Here is a 22,891-nt window from a genome sequence, read left to right as displayed (position 1 = left end):
AATAAAAATAATTAAAGTTTGCTAAACATTTTAAGGAAATTTTATGTTTCACTTTTGGTTTCCTTTGAGTGCTGTCCCTTAACAACATGGGGCAAGAGACAAAGGCAGAATTATTGTAAAAAAATAAGTTAAAAAGTAAATATAAACAAAAACAATATGTTATTCTAATTCCATAACCTTTATTCCATTGTCTTCCTTATCATGGAAGAGAGTTTAGTTTAGTTTAGTTTAGTTTACAATGGCCCACAAGAATTTATTTTTTTTCCCACAGGAATTGGGCTTCTAGTTTGTTTTTATGTTGTTGTTTTTGGTTTTTTGAGACAGGATTTCACTGTAGCTTTGGAGCCTGTCCTGGAACTAGCTCTTGTAAACCAGCCTGGCCTTGAGCTCACAGAGATCTACCTTCCTCTGCGTCCTGATTGCTGCGATTAAACGTGTGCACCACCGCTGCCCAGCCTGGGCTTCTAGTTCTAGCAACAAGCAACTAGTAACCCATTACTCCCTTGAAACTAGCAATGCCTTCACACTGTGATGTCAGTAAGACATGTTTGTCTTTGCAACTTCTAATTCCACTTTAAAAATGAAAGACATTAATTTGCAATAAAAAAAATAATCTCACCAAGCAGTACTGTGCATGCAACCTAAAGCAGTATTAAATTTAATGCCAAGGAATTTGATTGAAACACAAGTAAGAGGAATTAGTTTAGTATTGTTTCAGTGATAAATGGCAAGCTTGTCTTTCTCAGTTTGGTCCCTGTGTAAATATAGAGTTCAGAGGAGTTTAGAAATGAGAAAATTCCCTTGAAGGGAGTGTGGGGGTGGGGTGAGGGTGTGATTTAAATCATTTGTAATCTTACATGAATGGGTACCTATCACAACACAGATATCTGAGAGATTTTGAGCTTTTGGTTTTTAAAATTTTGCCCAAAATACTGAATATTCTGTACCATATGAATGTGATTTTATTATATCGTACTTCAATTGGGTGGTGGTGAGACTTTATTTATTTATTCCTAGAGACAGGTTTGTGAACTCATAGACTCTATCACCTTATAGTAATAAGGTAAGCATGATGGACTATATGAAGGTGATGAAGCCTGTGAATGAGTAAAAGAGAATGCCAAGATTAAGTATGCATAATATGGAATACAGGAAGTATAATTTGAGTTTCCTTTTAAACCAGAAAAAATCTGCAGCTTTTATTTGATTTCTCCCTGAACTACTAAGAAATCAAAAACACATTTGTATGAAGAACTAATAAAAGACATCTTAAAAGAATAAGACATATTTGAAATATTCATAACAGTATGTTTTCACGACATATTTATAATATTTCAGTTTTATTGATGGAACTCTTAAATTTTCTAAGATTTTCCATACAAAAGAAAGGACAGACACACACAGTTCCATTTTTGGAAATAATTTGATGCACATTTTGCAACAAAAAATATTTCTCTGTCCTGTATTTCTCCCTCTCAGTATTTTTTTCTTTTAATTAGGGTCAAGTGTTCTCTCAACTTTGATATTCATTCTCCATATATTGCCAAAAAGCATTCAAACATGGTGGTACAAATAGCTGCTTGTTCTGGAATAGCAATTCTTATCTGGAAACTTGACATCCCTGAATCACCATGTTCTCACAACTGAAGTGAAAGGCACAAGGCACATTGAGTCCTGTGGTCAGAATCTAAGCAGGATAGTCATTTTAGAGATGAAAGGGAGAATGCTGTAATGGTTGACTAATAAACAAAGAAACTGTATGTGTGTTTGTGTGTGTGTGTGTGTGTGTGTGTGTGTGCATGTGTGGGTGAAAGCATGTGTTACAAAATGTATATTGTCAATATATAAACATGTATTTGTTATAATATACACAAAGACACAAAATTATAACCAAACAAGGCTTTTCAAGTTCTTAAATATTCTATACCTTCTTTTTAAAACATCCATTTAAAAAAATACTAGAAATGGCGATACTAGAAATGTCAGGTAAGCTTCCCTCGGGATCCAACAATGCCTCTGTCTGAACAAGACCTGAGGTACAACACCAGCAGCCTTCCTAACATAAAAGAGGGAAAATGTCATAGGGCTCTACCAAAAGACAAAGAACTAAAGGCAACTAAGGATGACTGAGAGGGGGAGAATTAGTCTTCCCTAGGAATAAGTTATCTAATTACAAAAAAATATACCACTGCAGATATCTAGTACCAACTGTTCAGCCCCCAGATCACACACATACACACACACGCACACACACACACACACACACACACACACACACACACGTTACACTAAGTGACCTGAGCACTGTATATACATTGTTAGACATATATAACAATAGCAGTCAAAGAAAAGGAGACCATGATTTCAAGTAGTAACAAGAAGGAAGAGGGTCCTTAAGAAGGAATTCAGACAGGGCAAGCAAGGGGGAAACGACGTAATTAGATTTTAATTTTAAAACTCTAAACAAAATCAAGAAATCAAATGTGTAGTGTTACGTACCATATCATGGTCCGAAACTGGCCCAAAGCTGGTGACGAAGATGTCGGTCTTCACCTCGGTTACACGCTCTGAGGAAGCAAGCAGTTGTGCCAGTGAGTGTCTATCAACTGCTGCTATTAGAGCTAACTCACATGCTTACAACCAAATGGGAAATTCATCGGCTTTGATTAGCTATTTCTAAAACTTGTACACTGTGTGGTTCTGATAATTGACTGCTTACACATGAAATCTCATAGTCAGTACTTTCAATGAGGTAAAGATCCTAAATATGCCACCTTGGGAAGCTGACTTTCAGGAGAGCTCAACTGCCTCTTCACGACTTTTTAAAAATGACACACTTGTCTAAGTGGTTTGGAACCACTTCACATTTTATTAAGAAAAATGCTAGTGCAGTCATATGCCTGAAGGTTCAATATTTTTACATAGTTAGACAGATCTCTCAGGTACATTGTTTACCCTTGGGAGCTATAGAGGAGAGTTTAGCAGGCTTTATGGATTCTTGCCTCAAGTGTATGCTTCACAAATGGTTGCTTTCTGTTACTAAATCATACTTGAATTATCCAAATTACTCCCCGGGAAAATCATGACAAGTAATGGAAGCATTTTTAGTTTTGATGATGAGGAGAACATATTGTGACATGGAAAAAGTTAATATGGTATGCTGTTTTTTCCACATTGAATGTAATTTTATTAGTGTGGCCTCTGATAGCCTATACAGAAACCAATGAACCATATTTATTGCAGTTTTGTGACAACTCAGCAGAGAGATTTTCAAAGAAATACAGTTGCTAACCAAGAAACAGGAACAGATCGCTGGCTGAAAGGATACGATTTGTTTAGGGGTGCGAATGGGAAAGAGCGCGAAATAGTTATCAAGTGCAGTCTGGGAAATGACAACCCAGTCTCGTAAGTGTTCCTATCACATGTGCTTTCTTTTCTAATGCTGTCGCAGGACATTGAAAACATCACTGCTGCAAGAGTAAAGTCTTCGGAGGATCAAGAGCTAGCCTGTCTCCTTCAGCAATTCACTTGTGGGTACTCAAGACTTCAGGATAAATTCATTACCAAGAGGTTCATCTCAATCAACCAAAACAAGCAGAGGAGGAACTAGAGTTTGAGACAATCGTTTCACTTTTTCTTGTCTGAGCAAATACTTCCCTGATTTTAAAACAACCAGTAAGTTTCTTCATCTGAGAAAGATTGTTGGTTTAGCCTTTAAGAGTCTTAAATTTTTCATAGCTTGTAGCCAAAAAAATCAGAGAATTGTGTATTTAGATCTCACTTCTAACCAGGCTGTAGGGTGAAGATGAGTAAATGCTCAGCCATGGGCCTCAGCTGTGTTACCCATTTTCCTCTTACATCCTTGGCTCTGCATCTTCTAACATCCACTCTCATATATTCCTTTGCCTGTATCGCAGACTTTTTCTCCATATATTTTTAACTATCAATTTTTCTGATTTAATACATCTCATTATTTGATATAATAACAAAAACTTAATTATATAATGATTTCACTATGATATTTTCATGCATATTTATTCTGTGGAACTTAGGGTTCCTTCAGTTAGTAACATTTTATAACAATGTTGTAACCATTCTTCAATGAAAAGTCACAAAAGGAAGATCAATGCAACATATTTATAAAAATTAAAGCTTATATTATGTGGTATCTCTTTTAATTTTTCTCTTCTGTATCTCACACTTAGATTTTATTTGATACAATAAAATAGGCACACATTTATTCTGCAGAGGTGCAAAAAATGATGGTAGATATTAGGGTCTTAGGAAAATTTGCAGTCTAAATTATTTCCTATCAAGTATGAAAATTGGAAATAATTTGTGTTTTATTATTTATTATCCAATTTGTGCTGTTAAATCCTACTGATAGTGTGCAATACAAAGAATTTGAAACTGAACTTGTTTTCTAATAATTCTTCATCATATGATCTGATATTCCTATTGGATATTGCTTTTTAATTCATTGAGTTGACCTTTTATTATTTTAATGTTCAAATCTTATTGCATAGTGACTATTAAATATATGATCTATGGTAATTATCTTATGTAACTGAGTGGTATGCCATGTCAAAGTTATTTCTGCATTTCCGTTTTACTTTCATCTTTGAGATGCATGTTCGTTTAGGAAATGCTAACTAATCCATCTGTACCTTGGCATAATATAGTTAAAGTGAAAACTTACAAATCTATGCCACTATTGTCTGTTTCTTGTATATGAAGAAAACTAAGTTTCTTTTATGGAAATTCCACAAGGTAGCTAGTTTAAAGAAATTGGACTAGCAAATGTCTTTTAGGATCAAGAGATTTGTATCAACATTCATTTTGGAGTGGTCTGGAGAAGTGAAATTTTACAGAATATAGGTACCATTTTTTCTCTGTTGTTTTAAGATTGAAGGTTAATAGATGGTCAGTTACATAATCAACAATTTTAAAAGTCTAAAATCTTATTGATAAATATCATTGTGCCAAACAAGTAAAACATGAAACATAGTTAAGGTAGGTACACCTATTGCCATGCATAATAGCACCTGTGCCATGTGAAGATTAGATAAAAAAAAGGGAATAGATTTACATGAATGACTATAACTACATACTAAAATTTTTAAATTATAAAAGATTTAAAATTTTTGTTATCTTTGATTCATTGTTGGCCTGAAACATAATCATCATATCAGTTCATCACCTTCAGATACTTTATTTTATAACAGCCACTTGTCTCTGAGATTTGTTAGTTTTCACGTTAACTATATTCCAAAACATGAAATCTGACCTCAAGTCCCTGCATCATAGGAGTCTGAAATGACTTTCTCGCTGTATTCTCTAATTATATATGTATCTTTAAAGAGTTTATGACTGCTAATCTCTATCATTTTCTTTTAACCTCCAAATGGAAAAAAGAGAAAAGTAGGCAGAAAGAAGTCGGGTAGATAGGTAAAGGGGAAAGAAGAGAAGGGAAAGACAATTGAATGGGAGTGCAGGGGAGAAGGGGAAGGGAGGAGAAGGGAGGGCAGGGCAGGGGAAGGGAGGGAAGCAGAAGATGCAAACCTGAATCATGCTCATGATAAAAGCAGAAACAAGTAACTACTAGATGTGAAGGATGGTTGAAGTCATAGGAGAGGGAAGAAGCATAGTCATGTGAAACTCAGCCTGCCACTCAGAACAGCATAGAGCAACTTCAAAAGTAAATGAACACTTTCTTTGCTTTTCTCCTTCTTAATGACTCTAAGACACTATGTTTCAAATAAATATAATCAGCTTTATTGGCCTGTTTGTTTCCCAAAGATCTTTGGAGGGAGATTCTCTCAAAACTACACAAGGGTTTCATGCTGAGTTTTAGGTCAAAATAATACATAAAGTTTTGAGCTAAAATCTACTGTTAAAAAGTTTACAAATCTCAAAAAGATATTAAAATATCAAATGCCAACATTGAAATAATTGTTTCATTCATTTCTGTGGCTTTCATTATACCATACTTCTTGCAGTCCAGCTTGAATTCAGAGTAAAGGGTAAGTTGTTGACCAAAACAACACTGTCATGGGTAGCAGGAATGTCCTTAGAATTCTGCCAGTCACTCTTCCTTATAATTCCAAGCACAGAGTCTCAAGAGAAAACATTTCTACAAATGAATCTCAGCAAAACTCTTTGGTAAGGCCTGTTTGGGCTCAGGACCAAAAGGAAGTGGAAACATTGTCATCTCTTGGTGCTCTTGTTGAGATCTCAAAATATTGTTAATGAACCTTATTTTGCTCGTGTTCTTGGAAAATATTTTCCTTCCAGGTCTTTCTTCCTCAATGAGAATCCAAAGTTATATCTATCTATCTATCTATCTATCTATCTATCTATCTATCTACCTATCACACACCTACCTATATGTCTATCTACCTACCTATTTATCTATCCTTTTGACTGTCTGTCTATGATATATATATATATATATATATATATATATAGAGAGAGAGAGAGAGAGAGAGAGAGAGAGAGAGAGAGAGAAAGAGATGGGATAATATATACCATATATCTATCAATCTATCATCTATCTATCATCCAACTATTTCATCATCTATCATTTATATATCATGTATTATCTATTTAAACCCAGAAAAATTAAAATTGAATTATATGCTCTAAAACCAGAATTTAATGATTTGATACAACACTATCATTCCATTAGGCATACTTGGACGATACCCGAAATTTTTCTGGAGATCACATGACAAAAAGCCAAGACATTTTATGTTTCAATATCTTCTACTTGAGAGTATACTATCAGGAATCATGAGCCTTAAATGAAACTTAGGTAAAAATACCTATTACCTAGCAAAAACCAAATATGGCCAATTCCCTTCTATATCTATGGAATTGACTGAAAAATACAAATCAGTTAAAAGAACTTGAATGGAAGAACTGTTCAAGCATCTAAATATTCAAATCATTTCCCCCAAGTTGTTTTCTTCACTGTAGTCTAGTCACAGCCAACGAAACTGAAATTCAATGGATTCTCTAAGTGCAGATGCCTGCGTGTATTCATGATTCAAGGAAAAATATGTGAATGCTTCATGTAAAATAGGATCACAATGATGATTGTTACTACAGTTTGGGAGAATATAATAATAAATCAAAGCAAGAAATTTATATTTTAAAGTCACTCCTCAAACCCACCTCTCAGTGCTGTGTTTAAACAGATACCAATACTGCATCACCTTCCAACTGCCAGACAACAAAGATCTTTGACCTAGACTTTTCTACAATATTGAGACACTATTAAAAGTATTAAAATAATAACAGTTTGGAAGAAATATTTCAAATGGTTGATTAGTGTCAGAGGCATAAAAGAAAACAGCACTAGAGTAAAGTAAGTAGATCATGCATTGGACTGAGAGATGAAACACTCAACTTTTAATTCTGATTTTCTTCTAGGAAAAGCTGTGTTGTTGTATGAGCCATCTTTGCATCTTTTTAAATCTACCCTTTTTCAGGTTTTGAATGAAGAAAAAGTAAATGAACCATCGTTGAAGTGATTTTTTTTTAAAATAAGATTGTAAGGTCAAAGAAGCATTTGTTATGTTTGTGAATTTAGCATATTTCTCATATTCAGTGTGCTTGCTGGACATAATTCTTTACAACAGTAAGAAAACTGTGAACAAAAGTGACTAATATTTCTTTCCTGCAGTGCATCTCTGCGCTCTACAAATGAAGGCATATTCAACCAAGATTTGATAGGTAGATACTAGATAGACATATAGGTACGTAGATGGCTATATAGGAGACAGAAGGAAAAGATTGGCATGTCTGGAGCCTGGTAATGCTAATGATCACAGAACAAGATGTGCTCTGAAGTTAGTGGGGCTGTAGTGGGAGGCCCCTGTAGATGGCAGAAAGCAGCTGACCTTTCTGCTAATGCCATGGAAAGCCTTGGGGTACAGAAGTAGCATTGTTACTTGAAGTTCGAGATAATAGCTGATACTGTGTGAATAGTGGAGTATAAAAGAGACTATAACAAGAAGAAAAGGGATAGGGGAGAGTTGTAGGCAACATTTCAACAATACCCAAAAGAACAGCTTGTTTAATAGGGCATTAGCCACATGTTAGATGACAATGCTGTCAACTGAACAATTCAGAGATATCCATTCGGAAAGTTTTCATGCACTCTTAATTTATTAAATTCTATACTGAGACCACATGGACTCACATTAGTCAGGATCATAAAATAAACGCAAAAATCTTAGTTTCAAATGGCTCTGTTTAAGAACTGGAAATACCCTGGGTTACCACATAAACACCATCATATTAGACAGGACCGTACCATAGCTCCAGATCAACCTGCCAGAAGCAACACTTATCTCTCAATCTTGCTATCCTCCTAATACAAGAGAGGGGAAAATGGAAGTTCTTCCCTGGGTAATTTGTAAATCAATCTAGTTTGCTTGTATTTACCTTCCAAAGCTGGATATAAGGTGAAGAGACATGCTTTAAGATGTCTATAATGTCCCTGACCACTTAGTGGGATGGAGTTCAAAGAACTCAAATAAGACAAGCATCTGTGTAGGGAAAAAGGGGATTAATTTTACTATGGCACAGTATGTACATTTAATTTCTACTGAAAAACGCTTTCCTTCTATTGTCTTAGGAGTGCTGTCTTCTAGAATAGTGTTCACTTTAGAGAAAGGGTGTGCATGATAGTCTTGGGGAAAATGAGCTTCTTTTTATATGTATACAGTCATATAAAGCTTTGGGGCATGATACTCCATGTAGTATCTGAGATATATGACATAACAATATCGAATAGTATTTCACCACATAGGAATTAGTTCTCTGTTAGATTCCCAAAAATGATTTTCTGTGATTCTTAACTCTGAGGTTTTTATCTCAGGAAAATTATATACATACATTTTCATTTAGAGAATTCACATTCTACCATAAAATGAAATAATCTACAGAAAACATGTAGGAATCCTCCCAGTGGACTGGAATAAAGTGGAAATGGAGAGGATAGAAAATATTAATTATAGGTACACAGGTATTATCCATTCCCATTTTCCAAGACTGGTCTTTGTAACCTGAGTATAGTCTCAGGGGTTTCCTCTTATCCGAGGAAATTCCTGGCATTGATCCTGTAGATGATCGACACACAAGAACAACTAGAATAGAATATTTATAAATGTGCTAGAACATTCCTTCATATATAATGGTGATCCATTACATAAGCTTTATTCCAAATCCAACTGAAGACTTCAACCAGAAAAGATTCAGAGGTATTCTCTGTTTATTGAACTGTGTCTCTTGGGTTTTGGTAGCTGCCTTTCTCTTGAAATACAACTATGTTATAGACTGTCTGCATCTACTTTTACTGTGGAAGGGTGTTGCATTTGCAAGTATCTGAACATCTGTTCCATAACTTGCATTTAAACTCCATAAAACTATAATAATTTTAAAGTTAATAATTCCAAGTGTATAAATTTTAAATACTCTTTTCAAGATCATTTTTTTTGTAAAATAAAGCAATCATGTGAAGGGATTAAATAAGCAGAGTCTTTTTATTTGTATTTTTTATTTTCTTCAATATATATGACTTTTTTAAATTCCAACACTATTACACTGTGAAAGAAATATAAGATGTTTGAAATTCATCCAAACACAAATACAAACCAGTATTTTAACATTATAAATGAATATAATTTTCTCTCTGATCTCAGTATTAGTTGGGATGCCAAATAATCATAAAAGTTTGTTGAATACCAAGTATCGTATGAGTTAGTCAATCATATTGATTTTTTTTTAAAAAAGTGTAAAATAGTCATTCTGATGCTGTGGAGTTTCACATTGGATTTCACTTCTTCACTATCAAATTTATTTTTATGCACTTATCCGCCACGAAAAATAAAAAATTTGTGACAGTAAAGAAACTTGAAAACGGTCTGCTTCATGTGACAGTATTGAAACTTGAAAACAGTCTGCTTCAGGATCACCTTCAGAACTCGTGTCCGTCACCTGATTGCATGAGAGTTCATTGACCTTCAAAGACTTTGGGTCTGGTTAAATTGGGAGTGTTGATGTTTATTTTTGCAAGTCTTTTTATTGAATACTAAAGTTTATGAATTAATTTTAGCTTAAGGTAAAAATAAATTTTAAAAATAGTTAAAACTATAATGTTTTTCTCATTTGTAGTGACAAACTTTTTGGGGGGTTTTCGAGACAGGGTTTCTCTGTGTAGCTTTGGTGCCTCACTCTGTAGACCAATTGGCCTCAAACTCACGTAGATATATGCCTTCCTCTGTTTTCTAAGTGCTGGAATTAAAGGTGTGTGCCACGACCACCTGGCAGTGACTTAAACGTTTAAGCATTGCACAAAATATACAGTTCACTCACATTTGCGTTCCTTTAGTTTTCCACTTTTCTTATATTTGAAAGAAAAACACAACCCAAAACACAAGTAAATTCTCTGAGAAATCAATATTATTTTTTCAGCAACAAATAACTTCAGGCAGGTTGGCTTTTTCAAGCTGAGTCCTCTTACAATAACTGGGTTAAGAATTAGTTCAAAAGATTCTGTAAGAGTTTGACAAACTCAAGATTGGGGAAACTACTTTGTTTTAGCTTCTCTGTTTATTTTTACAGGGTCTCTTATAACAGAGCTGGCTTGAACTTATTTTGCAACCCATGATGACTTTAAACTCTGGGTTCTCTTGCTTCTTGCTATCAAGAGCTTTGATTGCAGGCTGGGATTAGAAAAATTCTAATGATAAAGGATGCTGTTTTAATTAAGGTTTCTACTCCTGAGATAAACACCATGACTAAACAAAGCTAGGGAAAGGGGGTTTATTTCAACATAGAGTTCCACAACACACTTTTTCACTGAAAGGAGAGGTCCAAGCCAGAACTGATGTCAGGCAAAACTGGAGGCAGGAGCAGATGCAGAAGAAGTCATGGAGGAGTGCTTCCTACTGGCTTGCTTCATCAAGAGTTGATTTGTCTGCTTTCTTAACAGCCTGCAGGACTACCTACCCAGTGTGATACCAGTTATAGTGACCTAGGTCCCACCATATCAATTATCAATTGAGAAAATGAAGCACAGGCAGGCTACAGACTAATCTAGAAGGCATTTTTTTCAGTTGAGATTCTTGATTCCACATGACTCTATTCTGTATCAAGTTGACATAAAACAATCCAGTACACATATCTAGAGGCAAAGATTACCTCTTAAACATACTACTTCTAAAGTACTTTGAGTATCTAAGGTTGCCAACACCCCACAGGGATGATTAAACCCCTGTTAACCTATTTATTTTTATTTAGGAAAAGAACAAGCCCCAAACCAATGAATTTAAATCAATAAAGCATATAACAAAAATATAGAGTATTTAACTAAATATTATTCATATGTAGCAGGGATAGAATCCCTGTCTAAATGTCTATGTATGTATAAACTTAACTTCTCTACTCTCCCAGCTGGGCTTGTAATACTAAAATATTGACTCACGTCTCTTTCCTTGGCTTTCTTTATCTGTGTTGTTTAATGACAAATTCTTTTGAGAGCCATCTATCCATCCTTGCATTATTTGTTACATCATTAAACTTTTAAGTAAATTTAGAAATTGTTAACAGTACTTCCAAAAAATACCAAAGACAAGAAGAGGGAGGGATGAAGAGTTTCTGTAAGTCTTTTACTTGTGACTTTACCCATATTTTATCTCCTCTGCTCCATCCCATTTGTATTATAGTTAAACAAGGGTTTGCTGGAATTTGTTTTGAAAAGGGTAAAATGGGGATACCTGTACAATATATTCACGATATGCCAGTCTGGTTCACAGCGGAACTGAAGCATACCATAAAATGGAAGAGGTCTCTACAGAAGAGACAAAAAGAAAGGGTGTAGTGATAGGGTATCCCTTGTTCTTAGAACCTCTGAAATATTTCTTCAGCATTAAACATGTGGTGACTGCCCGTGGATTATTTTTACAGTTCCTAGAGTTGGAATGAAGTCTATATATAGTCAAATCAAATTTCACCCAAGTCTATACAGTTGCTTAGTTTGGGAAAAATCTAAAACACCCAGCCATCATTAATATAATTTAACATATAGAGAAAATTATTAAAAGTGTTTTATTGTGAACTATCAATTTGGCCCTGTTTATAGACAAACATAAGAAGTTCTGTGTCTGTGCACGAAGCCTATGTCCTCCTCTGTTTCAGAACTGTCTCTAGTCCTCTCCAGCATACTGATGCTTCTTGCTACACTCTAGGCCCACTCCCCAGCCCTGGCCTCTGTTTTCCTTTCTTTCTTCTTGATCTTTTCTTTTCTTATCTTTCCACCTCTTTCTGATTTTCACCTTTATTTTCCTAACTTTTTAACTCTTTTAGTCTTGAACTTAGGTTAGTCAATCACACTTTGAGTTTTCTGGTTGCAAGAAGAGTCTCTTGTTCTCTTGTCACAAAAACAAGAGATTGTAAATGAGATGGAATTCAGTAATTATTGATGAGTCTATACATTTTCAAGCTATTTATAATTTTAAATCAAATTTTCTGCAGTTATTTTACTTGATGTATGAACTTCACTGACTCATTAGTTTTTGTTCATTTTACATTCAATAATTAGTACTTTACTACATGTTCTAATCTATTTTTGCTCACCCATTTTTAAAAACAACAATATTTAAAAAAAAAAAACAGTCTCCACCAGAAAATTTCTCCTCATTTTATACTTCTATTTACTTTTTCTTGAGTTGATCCCTGGTGCTAACAGGACAGGGACTAGCTTCTTACAATAGCATTATAATGTCTGCAAGCTGATTTCCAATACCTGGACCAATCAAGTCTTGAATTTCATTCCTAATTATATCCAGGTGTACACTCCGAAATAATAAAGCTGAAGATGTTGTAATGGATATGCCTATTGAAGAATTACTTATACAAACCTTAAGTTTCATTGACATATCTCTATTTCCTAATTATATTCAGAAGAAACATCTCTGTTTTTTTCACATTGTTTAAACATGATGAAAAAGACAACAGGGTTCCTGTCTAGGAGAAAATTATCTCAAATGTAACTATGAGCAAACTACTAGGAAGTTTTTGCCTTGTTCTCATGTAAGATAAAGACGTGACTCTTCATTTATGTAGCCTTTTCTTCTGGAAGTAAATGAGTTTTGTAAATAACAATAATAAATGTGAGAATCTCATTTTTTACAGAAGTTTCCTAGTAACCGTACCACTCTTAAATTATCTGGGATATATAACAAATAATGTGATTAAATATTTTATTCTTAGAAATATAAGATAATTTCAGTTTAGTCAGTCAGTATCAGACCTAATTATTTTCTGAAAACTCATAGCTGATTATATTATAAAATCAATGCCCTGGAAAGATACTTCAAATATTAACTGTTATTGTCTAGATATTTAATATCAAAATGTGAATAAACTGTTTTGATCCTATAACAGTTGCATGGCTGTTGGTCCATTAATTAGGACTGTCCATCAAAATGTAAAAAAATAAGGTTATTCAATATTATGGTTTAAAAAAAGACTCAGCTCTTGCACATCTGGTTTCATTACATTCCAAACCAATATTTAAAATAGAAACAGAAACAAGATTTCTACTATATTTTCCTTTGTTTTTATGACCATCGTATTCTTTGAGTCAGCATTTTCAAGAATGTGAAAAAGAAAAATAAATTCTTTCCTAGAGGTTAAAAGATTTTCATTTTTAAAAAATTGCATTTTTCTAAATCATGAGTTTAGATTACTTTGTAAGAGTATAGCTGACCTTTATGAGATTAACCGTTATTTCTGTTCTCTAACCCACAAGTCTGCTTTTTGTTATTTTCAGAGATTAAGCAATTGTAAACTAAAACGTACTAATATTCTGATAGTGTATCTATTTCTTTAAGAAAATCTTTCAATGTCATAGATCTCAAAAATTAACTTTGAATTTGTACTTTAGGTTGTCTGTTCATTTGAAATGCATGGCTGTCTGTGGCTTAGGTGTAGGTACAAAATATTTATTAAGGAGTTAGAATGTACAATTAAATGAAAATTAGCAGTTGTGCCTTGTTACTCAGACTCTAACAGTACAATCACAAATGATCATTAGAGGAATTGTTGAAAGTCATATGAAAGCGTTCAGAGGATGCTTATATACACACAATAAAGTAAAAAATATGGTTTCCTAAACTATTTACATATGAGGTCCATCCTACTGCTATCCTAAGGTTTGACCTGAGACAGGATGGGCATTAAGTAAAGGAAATACGTACCAGAATTTTTAGAAGCCTTTCTTTTTTTATAATTTGTAACAATAACCTAGTGGTTGCATCATTTTGTACATCCCTTATATCTAGTCTTTTCAATTTATTCAGATGGTATGCAAAGATAGCAAATTTCTTAGCATCAATCCAGATGCTTAGATATACAATGACATTATATTTTTATATTAAGAACAAACCTGTGCTATCCATTTTATGAATATTTCATCTCAAATGTAAGGTTTGACTATTCTTGACAGAGAGACTTCCTAACCCACCTAGACTGCTTTTGGAGCATCAGATGTAATGTGTTTACGTTCCATCCTCAGACTTCTTAGTGTCTGAGTCTATGAGTACATGACATTATATGAAGCAACTTTGGAATACTATTTACTCTCCAAGAAGTTAAAAGAAGGCAAGGTGGAGGCCAAACCTAAAGAAACCATGTCCAAAAATTAATTTTTAAACTTGATAAGAAAGTACACCTGATAAGTTTATATATATATATATAATTTTTATAATATTATATATTTATTACTATAATTATTAATATAATTATATATATATATATATCCACAGTTGTGACTTTGGTGAGGTACTCTCCTCTTAACCTATGCAATGATAATAATATTTGCCAGCTTTAAAATAGATGCATAATTTCCATCCATGTGATGCTAATATGCAAGCTATATATATATATATTTTTGAGACTCTGGATCTGGAAACGTAGCTAAGGAAAAGAGAGAGCATCTGCAATGTCTTTCATTACAGTACCACCTATGAACGGTGAATGAATGAATGATTCTAAATCCATGATACCAATTTGTTTGAAATCCAGTGTTTGAGTTCTTAAGTTTAACTTCATTTATCTGTTCTATCTAACTTAATAAGAAGTGACTTTTCATATGGCTAGTTAAATATTAGTATGCATTTCTGTTCTTTGTGAAGGTGACAATTTGGCTATAACTTGGAGTTAAAGAGTCATATGTTGGTTTCCTACGAGACTTTGAATCACAATTTCTTCATTTTGTTTGTTTTGCTTAAGATCAACATTTTGACGTGGCTTCATTAATCTTTACTCAATCACAGTAAGGTAGCATGCTATTTTTTTCAGGGATTATTCAAATAAGCATGCAAATTCTGGTAGGCACTAGTGGTCATATAGTATTAAATACATACTATTGAACTGATCATAGAGATTGGGTAATATAACGCAAAGGTATGATTGAATACATGATCTTCTAAAGTAAATATATCTAGCATGGAATCAGAAATAGAATTCAGTGCAGGCAGAGCAGTATAGGTGAAGCAGATAAATCATACTAAATGGGAGAATATCACCTCTCTTTTTCTATAACCAAATTAGACAGAGAAATAAAAACACTGTGCTTGTCAAGAATATGTATCTCTTTTGTGTCAATATAAAAATTTTGTGTCTGTCTTTCAACGTATTTATGTATGTGCATAAAAACTATCTTAGTAAAGTGGATTAGCACTGAGTGACCTATTAAAATATGATTAATCAATCAGTATGCTAACATTTTTAGTTACCATTAGAGATATACTAATAAAGATTTAATAACAGAATTTTCTAAAGAATAATGTGAGAGTATAGCTTACCTCCCAACCCTGGTCTCAAACGATTATCATAACCATCTAGCAGTCGGTCCAAAATCCTCGTGAAGACAGTGGTATTGTCTTTAAGTTCATCTTGGGAGGGCTGTCCATAGCTGAGGGAAGAATAAAAAAACATGAGCACAAAGTTGTAAATTTCCACTAAACCTCTTACCATTCAAAGCCTTTCTCAGATTTTATTACTCTCCTCGCTGTTGCGAGTTTGAAAGTAATTATAACATTCTTGTCGTTTTCTCATCTGTGGTCTCATTGGTGATGGACTTTTAATTTTAACATAGAAAATGAGTTCTGAGTCTACGTTTTCAGTTCTCAAAAGGGAGGGAGTCTTAGACATATCTTCCCTGAACAAGCAAAAATATGAACTCATTCTATAAAAGCCATCTTGGAGACTTCGATCCTCATTACTTTTGTTTATCTACGTGCATACATCTCTATGTGGGTTATAAAACTAATTTAAAAGTTTATGGAAAAATTAAATATGCATTTTTTTTCGACCTACCAAACTTCCTTCTCCGATTTCCTTTTCCTACTCTGTGCTTTTAATTTTTGGATGTCTTTTAAAATATTCAAGAAAGGAAGATATACAAATGATTTATTATGTTAATTATAATTAATCAACGTGGAAATTTTCATTCTCCTGAGATGTATGAACAAATTTTGTAATTTTATTTAAACCTTTAGTTGATCGAATTTGGTCATTCCTGGAATAAGGTCTGTAGAACCATTTTGAAAAAAAGTCAAGTTAATCCTCTTGATGTAAGGTGCTTGTGTTTTGAGATACCACTACTTAAGAGCACAGCTCAGACCAGAACTCAGTTTTTTTCACCTTCTGAGATAACACTTTATTTTTATCTTCTGTAAAGGAACGGCAATTCCCGTGTCTTCCTGTTTGAGGATATGGGTTTTATCCCTCAGTGTTTCTATTCTGGTTTTCAACCATATAGGCTATACCTCGTATACTGTGTGTTTCGTATACCAATCCTTTTATTATCTATAAAGAGTCAGTCTTATTTTATGTAATGATTTGCGTGATACTTTCAAAATCCATGGAGAAAGGGAGTTTCTATCTTAGAAAGAGCATACACTTCCTGGCAGATTTCAGTGAAAGCTCTGACCTTGAGTGGAAAGAGTAAGTGGATATAGTGTATAAAACTAAGAAAGGGTAACAAATCTATACACTTCATATTTAAATTATTATTCTTTTGCTTCACTCATGTGTAGTTACATTGTTAAAAATACATGTAAAAAGGTGACATTTTAAACCAGGATTCAGTTATTTGATAAGAACACCAAATATAATCTATTATCACTTCAGAAACAAATGCTGTTTTACAAACAACTAATTTTGTATAAGTAACATTCAAATGCCACTTTTCTTTTTCTTAATTTTATAAAACTTTATTTAAAACTTGCAAATAAAGAAAACACACATCCAGTTATCTAGGTAAATAGAAGGGAATAAGGAAGGCCTGTATGCAGATAAGAGCCCCTTTAAGGATACAAAAATATTTAGTGTTTCTAGTTCTGTGATGGATAAATGCATAAAAGATACTCATTGGGAAAGGGTAAATTTAATGTAAATCGTCACTGTTTCTTTTCTGAATTCCTGTTCTAACTGCGTAGACGTTCACTGAGTTGTACGGACTTTCAATGGCTACTGTGCTGATAAAGTTTTAATTCACTAATCCTAAGTTCAAGTTCTCTGTGACATTAAATATATGAAATTTGCTTCTATGAAATCATATTTATTCCCTTAAATTAAACATTAAGCTATCTGCCACGTCACAGAGATTGAGGACTTACTCTCCTTTAGCAAAATTAAACGTCCTGTTGTTTCATTTTGTTTTTTAAATCAAATTTTCAGAGAGCGTGTGACTTCCCGCCCATCTCAATGGCAGATGACAGCGTTAAGGCACAGGCAAAAGAAGGTTTCTGAACGGAATTGTTTATAAAAATTCATTGCCACAAACCAAACGCCATCCATGCATCTTTCAAGGACATTGGAAGGTCACCTTGATAAAGATGAGAAGGAAATATGAACACACCTTAGAATTCAGCAAACTCTTTATGGAGAAGTGTCTTAGGGAGAAAGCAATAAATTTTAGAGGGCAAGGGAGGTAAGTTGGATGATATCAGAGGGCAGTTAGGCTGCAAACACAACCCTCAGGATCCCTGGTATCTGTTACCTTTATCTGGGCTCCCCGTGTTTGCAGAGCTGATGTAAAATGCAAGAAATCTGTTCAGCTTATAAGTCTTGCTTTCAACAATTGTTAGCGTTGGAATGCAAATACCAAAGAGATCAACCCTCTCCCCAGCAACACCAGTCCTGCTAGCCTACTCAGAATGGAAATCTTCTTTTATTATGATTTTGTAATCAGGCTCCTCTACAAGCTGACTTCTAATTCCATATATAAAGTTACAACTGACACAGAAGAACCCTAGGAAAAAGATTAGGATGATTTTTGGGGGGGAGGGATATAAATACTAATACCAATGTAGAGTGCCCAAAACTTAATATGCATTTGGAAGAGAAATGTCAGTTACTAAACCTGCTTTTGATTCCATATGAACCACTCCGTAATAAAACACTGTGCACTAACTCCACCTACAGGTCATTATAATAGTAACACTTCATATATTTTTTCAGAATTCAGTTCTCACTTAACTTCTCAAAATAAAAGTATTTGACAGTATATCTGATACAAGTACCATCTGATATTTATTTACATGATAAGGCTAAAATGTAGCACAGTCAGGATCTCATTGAAAACCATTTCTCAGAAACCTCTACCTTTCCAAGACTTCATACCCCTGACTTTGACTCGTATTCACTCCCTATTACATTTCAAGGAGTTCAGAATTTTAGGATATTGATGAGAACCTTCCAATGAGGCACAAGAATAGATTAATCAAAAGCAATTAAGGTAGATAAAGGACAATATAAACTATTTGGTCATTTGCTAATACGGTATCTCATGTTCTTGATTGGTTAATTGGAAAATATATTTGTTAGTTTATCTTACTGAAATCTATTCACATCATGTCTTCCTAGTACATAGACTTGATTAGAACAGTTTAATTTTTATCTAGTATTTTGAAATATTCATCTGGGTACAGTTGGTTTATCAATCTTGGCTTATAATACAATATGAACATGTTCATAGACATGATATTCAAGTTATAAATATTATTTTAACTTTCTACTCTCATGTTTTTACAGCTTACTCTATGATTTTTGCAAATGATTAGAAATTTTCTTGTCGGAAAATTAATTTACTTAATTAATTAATGTTTATAAGGCATGCAGAAATTAATCCAGTAACTTTTTTGTAAATTAGGAAACTACAGGCTTTGTTCAGTTAAAAATGAAAACTGCAAAGTTCAATTTCAGCCTTAAAAGTTGAACTCGGATATTTCCTAGTCTAAAGAAGCTTCTTAAGTGTACTCTAGTGAGCATCCTAATAAGAAAGTTCTTTTCGTGTCCTAGTCTATTCTTTAATCTTAGCTGAATTTCTGTTGCAGTTAAGTTATCTCAATTCCCTTAGTCATGAATTCAGCCATGGACAATTTTCTTCCCCCTGATGGAATAAATGTAAAATTACAGAAATTGTCATGCAGATTTAAGATAAAATGCCCCCACCTTCTTCCTGATAGAGTGCTGAGAATGAGGGTCCAGGCCCAAAGATAGTCAGAGAGACCCGGACTTTTCTTCATCACGAACTTGTGCAACTGAAAAGTGGAATAAGTAGAGATCAATGTGTCTTGCAAGAAACATCAGGTTATAACCACTAGGGCTGACTGAGGCAGTTCAGATGGATGCTTTGAAGTCAGGAAATGACCTCACTGGAATATGACACCTCATTGGAAGCAATGGGAGCCTGGACCATCCACTCTCCACCTTCCTTACCATCCCTTCATTCAAAAATATATCAGTGTTTTAGTTTATCCTGTAAAAGAATACAAGTTGAAATGCTTTTAGGTGACAGTATTGCTCAACACAAAAGCTGTGAGTTGGTTTCTAAAATAGCTTTTAAATTTCCATTACTTGCTGCCTTATTCCTTTCTGTTGTTGTTTATCATCTGAAAAATTTGACCTTTGTGATTTGGGTCCCTGTGGCCGAATCTGTATTGAAAGGTTTAAGCTTGGTGTCTCTGTCAGGAGAGCATGCGGGTAGGTGGGATGTGATAGGTTAACACCTCCTGTTGACTGACTACGTCTCTGTACCTTGATTTCAGAAGCAACTGCATTCACCTTTTTATAAAAGAAAAACATTGGAAACACACTGTTGAATGCCAAAGTCGTGCTTCTGCTCTGTGGCTGTTAAATATACTCACTAATGTTTCCATGAAGCTAAAAGATACACTTTATAGTCAAGCCATGTGCTCTCTCTCTCTCTCTCTCTCTCTCTCTCTCTCTCTCCACACACACACACACACACACACACACACACACACACACATCAATGCGTACAAACATACCCACACATATCTTGCATGTATTCTCTGATTTCTTCCAGGTTGCTGCTAGAAAATGCTTCATCTCCAACAGATGGAAGCTTAAGTGGTTTGCTTTGCATGAAAAGAAGGGGATATTTATTCTCACTTAGGTAAAGTACCATCAATCATTAACTGATTGCTGAATTTGGTTGTGTTAGAGGGGTAATGCAAGAAAATAGGAGTATAGAATGAAGCACTTAGAAGAAAATATATGTGTCTTGTATGTATTCATATAATTATGCGTGCATATATACATAATTATTAAGCCATATTTTGATGCCCTGAGCACTACCTGGTTAAGCAGATAGAGTTACTTAAATGCACTGAAATTAATTCCAGTCCTACAACGAAAACTATCACATGTATTTTATTTTGCTACTTTCCTGAATCTTAACTCTTTAGTAGAATCAGGGATGAATATATGGAAGCATTATAAAACCTATTTTTCACATTGAGCATTCTGTAGGTCCATGTGGTATGCCTTTAAACACATCAACAAAATGCTCTCCATACTCTCCGGGATCCTTCCAACCAGTAAAACCCCTCACAAACAGGCATGTAAGTAAGGAGCCAGAATTGATTCTGAGCGAAATGATGTAGCTAAGAACTGTGAGCTTCATCATAGCTTTCTCTTCATTCGGTGGCTGCGTTTGACACATAGGAGTAAAACATGACAAGACATCTTGGATAAATATCATTAAGTTAAAATATTGGATCCAAATCACACAATGATTATCCACCCTTTCTAAAGAAAATTAACATCTGTTCTGAGTAGCAAAATATCTTCTCTTGGCCCTATTAATTCCCATTGATTCTAGAAAAGGGAGAAAGTCCTAAAGGGGAGAAGGAAACAGAACCCCAAGCTCAGACACCATAGCTTTTGCACTCCTCTGATATTTGGAGGAAAACAACCCTGCCCTGGCACTTCAGTTGTGGAGGAAGAAAGTTTCTTGCGAATACAAACATAATAGTTGAAAAGAGAGCACGGAGCTGTCTCCTTACCCATCTCCACCTCCAGGCTACCCCTAGCCAGACACATGCTCCACTACCCACCTCCCCTGTCACCCAGATCGAGTAAGTTCAGCTTCTCATTCCCCGAAATGAGAGAGACCCCTACATCAGAGGGCATTTCAGCCGCGGGCTCTGGATAGGGGAGAAGGGAAGTGTTCCAGCAGGGTGAGCGAGTCTTCCTTAGGATGGAAGAGGGTGACAGGTTTTCTGTTGTAGCCTCTTAACTTCAGCTGATGGCAAATCCCAGCGCCCCTCCCCAACTCACCCCAGCTCCCCTTGGCCAGAAAAAAAAAAAAAAAAAAAAAAAGAATCAAAACAGCATGTCACCACCCACCCCTCAGGGTACATTCAAATCTGCCTCAGAGAGAAGAGAAGGAAGAGAGAAAATCCTGCTCCGATATCGCTGCAGTTTTCACCCTGAAAGAAAAACATTCCTTGTTTCTACCTGCTCCCAGCTTCAGCTCCTGTCCTGCTGGCTCCTGCTCTCTTCCCCTCTAGAGCATCCCAGCCTCTCCAGCTACGACAAGGCACGCTGAGAGCTCTGAGTGTTCGCGGTCCGAAGTCTCACTTACCTCGGGGCCCCCTCTGGGCACCGGATTGCTCCAGACCAGGGAGAAAAGTGTGGGAGAGAGGATCGCGGTGAGCCGGAGCTGCGCGAGTGTGCGAGCGAGCGCGGGCGCGCCGGGCGGAGGGCGTCCTCGCGCCGCGCTCACTCACTCGGTCTGAGCCATCATGGACACTGCGTGCTCCTGCACTGGAGATTTCATACCCAAATTTGCTTCCCAATATCCAATCTGCAGCTATACAACAAAAGATTTCTCTGTACCAAGACAGTAGTAATACGTCCCAGCGCAAACCGGATGTGAAATAGGCGGTGACTTCATGCCAGAGAGATTTTATTTTAGAAAGGAAGGTGGTACCAGCCACTGGATCTGGACACCAATCCGCCCATTTTTTTTTTTTTTTTTTTATATGCAGCGCAATTTAACTTGCACCGCTCTGGCCCTAATCCCTTTCTCTGTAGCTCCCGACTCAAATCTTTCTTCAATCTGCTGCAAGCATTCCTTTATTTTGGTGGGTAGGAGGTGGTACTGGGATGGGGGAGGGAAGGGGAGAAAGGGTTAGACATGGGGACTACACTTAGGATCTCTTCTCTCTTGTTCACTATTCCAAGGTGTGCTCATTAAAGCACAACCGATCCTTGTAACTCTGCTACCCCTGATCAAATATTTAACCACTGCATCCATATGAATGAACGCAAGCTATGAAGCGGGGAGAGGCAGGCTGACACGTGTGGGGAGCGCTCTGTCCTCTCGACTTGTTCACCCTTGAACACTCCCACACATATGTCGAAATCGCAGCATGTTGCAGAGCCAGGGACGGTGGGGGACAGCAGGGAAGAACCCTGCCCGCTAGGGAATGGGCCCCTGGCTTTAGAGTCCTTCGTACTTTCTTAGGTTCTGAGCGCTTTGCACCCTGCCTTTCATCTG

At 35.4% G+C, this 22,891-nt stretch overlaps 1 protein-coding gene across 2 annotated transcripts in view; it reads right to left on the bottom strand.

Moving 5' to 3' along the window:
- Positions 1 to 22,624, bottom strand: part of Gabra1 (gamma-aminobutyric acid type A receptor subunit alpha1) — a 55,295-nt gene extending 32,671 nt beyond the window's left edge. The window contains exons 1-4 of one of the 2 annotated variants that reach the window (XM_048435994.3): positions 21,974 to 22,624; positions 19,534 to 19,622; positions 15,879 to 15,988; positions 2,500 to 2,567 (exon numbers count right to left, since the gene is read on the bottom strand). In XM_048435994.3, the coding sequence (XP_048291951.2) occupies positions 2,500 to 2,567; positions 15,879 to 15,988; positions 19,534 to 19,607 (252 nt within the window). In that variant the 5' untranslated portion in view covers positions 19,608 to 19,622; positions 21,974 to 22,624. The other variant, XM_048435995.3, reaches the window with a different exon arrangement.
- Between the last annotated feature and the right edge of the window lie 267 nt (positions 22,625 to 22,891).

Source organism: Myodes glareolus, chromosome 9, assembly GCF_982192425.1.
Source record: "Myodes glareolus chromosome 9, mMyoGla1.1, whole genome shotgun sequence".
Lineage (NCBI taxonomy): Eukaryota > Metazoa > Chordata > Mammalia > Rodentia > Cricetidae > Myodes > Myodes glareolus.
This window is presented reverse-complemented; position numbering and strand designations above follow the sequence as displayed.